The sequence below is a fragment of the Falco peregrinus genome, unplaced genomic scaffold (assembly GCF_023634155.1).
Source record: "Falco peregrinus isolate bFalPer1 unplaced genomic scaffold, bFalPer1.pri scaffold_29, whole genome shotgun sequence".
Taxonomy (NCBI): Eukaryota; Metazoa; Chordata; class Aves; order Falconiformes; family Falconidae; genus Falco; species Falco peregrinus.
Window position 1 is genome coordinate 2,135,178 of NW_026599598.1, and position 1,750 is coordinate 2,136,927.

The window sequence follows — 1,750 nt, forward strand, 5'->3', positions numbered from 1 at the left end:
GGAAGTGGAAGGAGGACAGCAATGGAGAGCCAAGGGGTGGTGTTCCCTGGCAGTGCTGCCATGCCAGGAACCTTTTCCCCTCCGTCTGTGGACACAGGAACTGTCCCTGCAGATCCAGAAAGGCCTTGGAAGGGAGAATCCAAGGATAAAGTTGCTCAGTGGCCCTTTGGCTTTGTTAAACAAAGAGAGAGCAGGGCACCTTCAGAAAGGAAAATCACAGAGGGAATTAGAATGGGGATGACATCTTTATCAGAAATGAAATACCACAAGCAACTACAACAAATTCAGAAGGCAGTCTGGGTCTTTGATGAATTACATTATAAATTCTATTCATAAATTTATTCCTTCAGAAAAACATCCATCTATCAGTTTACACATTGCACCCTTGAGCTCCTGGTTCCTCATGCTGTAGATGGGGGGGTTCACTGCTGGAGGCACTTCCGAGTACAGAACTGCCACCACCAGGTCCAGGGATGGGGAGGAGATGGAGGGGGACTTCAGGTAGGCAAATGTGCCAGTGCTGACAAAGAGGGAGACCACGGCCAGGTGAGGGAGGCACGTGGAAAAGGCTTTGTGCCGTCCCTGCTCAGAGGGGATCCTCAGCACAGCCCTGAAGATCTGAGCATAGGACAGAAAAATGAAAATAAAACACCCAAAGCATAAAGAGGCACCAGCCACAATAAGCCCCACTTCCCTGAGGTAGGTGTGTGAGCAGGAGAGCTTGAGGATCTGTGGGATTTCACAGAAGACCTGTCCCAGGGCATTGCCGTGGCAGAGCGGCAGTGACAGTGTATTGGCCGTGTGCAGCGCAGCACAGAGAAACCCACTGGCCCAGGCAGCTGCTGCCATGTGGACACAAGCTCTGCTGCCCAGCAGGGTCCCGTAGTGCAGGGGCTGGCAGATGGCCACGGAGCGGTCATAGGCCATGACGGTGAGGAGAGAATACGCTGCTGAAAGGAAAAAGAGAATCAGGAAGAGCTGTGCTGCACATCCTGAGTAGGAGATGTCCCTGGTGTCCCAGAGGGAGTTGGCCATGGCTTTGGGGACAGTGGTGGAGATGGAGCCCAGGTCGAGGAGGGAGAGGTTGAGGAGGAAGAAGTACATGGGGGTGTGCAGGTGGTGGTCACATACTACGGTGGTGATGATGAGGCCGTTGGCCATGAGGGCAGCCAGGTAGATGCCCAGGGAGAGCCAGAAGTGCAAGAGCTGCAGCTCCCGCGTGTCTGCCAATGCCAGGAGGAGGAACTGGGTGATGGAGCTGCTGTTGGACATCTGCTGCCTCTGGGCATGGGGACCTGCTCAAGGAGGAAAGTTAGCAAGAAGTCAGAGGATACTTCTGTGAGCCCAGTGAAAGCCGTTTCTCCTAGATGTGCTCCCGGTGCCCCCTGCCCCCCCTCTGCCGTTCCTGGGAGAGCTCCCTTCAGAGCCGTGGCTGGAGCTGTGCTGAGTGCTGGCCGAGTGTGCTGTGAGGAGCAGGGGCTGTGCCCGCTGGCTGCCCAGCAGTGAGCCCTGCTCTGCAGCAGGGGCTTCATTGGAACCCTGGGGGCAGGGGCCAGTCCTGGCCTTGCACTGGCTCAGCCCAAACTGCTCCCAGCGCAGAAGGGCCTGTCAGCATCGGCTCTGCCCGTGCTGAGCAACGGCCATGGCCAGAGTCAGTTCGGGAGGGCTTTGTGCTGTGCTCAGGGAGAGCAGAGTGAGTGCTGAGAGGCAAGGGCACTGTCTGTGCCTGAGGGCAGAGGCAGGCACTCTG

The 1,750-nt window shown here is 56.6% G+C and overlaps 1 protein-coding gene across 1 annotated transcript; it reads right to left on the reverse strand.

Moving 5' to 3' along the window:
• Positions 1-330: 330 nt before the first annotated feature.
• Positions 331-1,287, reverse strand: LOC129783326 (olfactory receptor 14A16-like). The gene has a single exon (XM_055793313.1). The coding sequence runs from the start codon at positions 1,270-1,272 to the stop codon at positions 331-333; it is 942 nt and encodes a 313-aa protein (XP_055649288.1). The 5' UTR covers positions 1,273-1,287.
• Between the last annotated feature and the right edge of the window lie 463 nt (positions 1,288-1,750).

Excerpts from the sequence above, each read along its gene's own strand:
- LOC129783326 (XM_055793313.1), bottom strand. The coding sequence starts at position 1,272 with ATGTCCAACAGCAGCTCCATCACCCAGTTCCTCCTCCTGGCATTGGCA.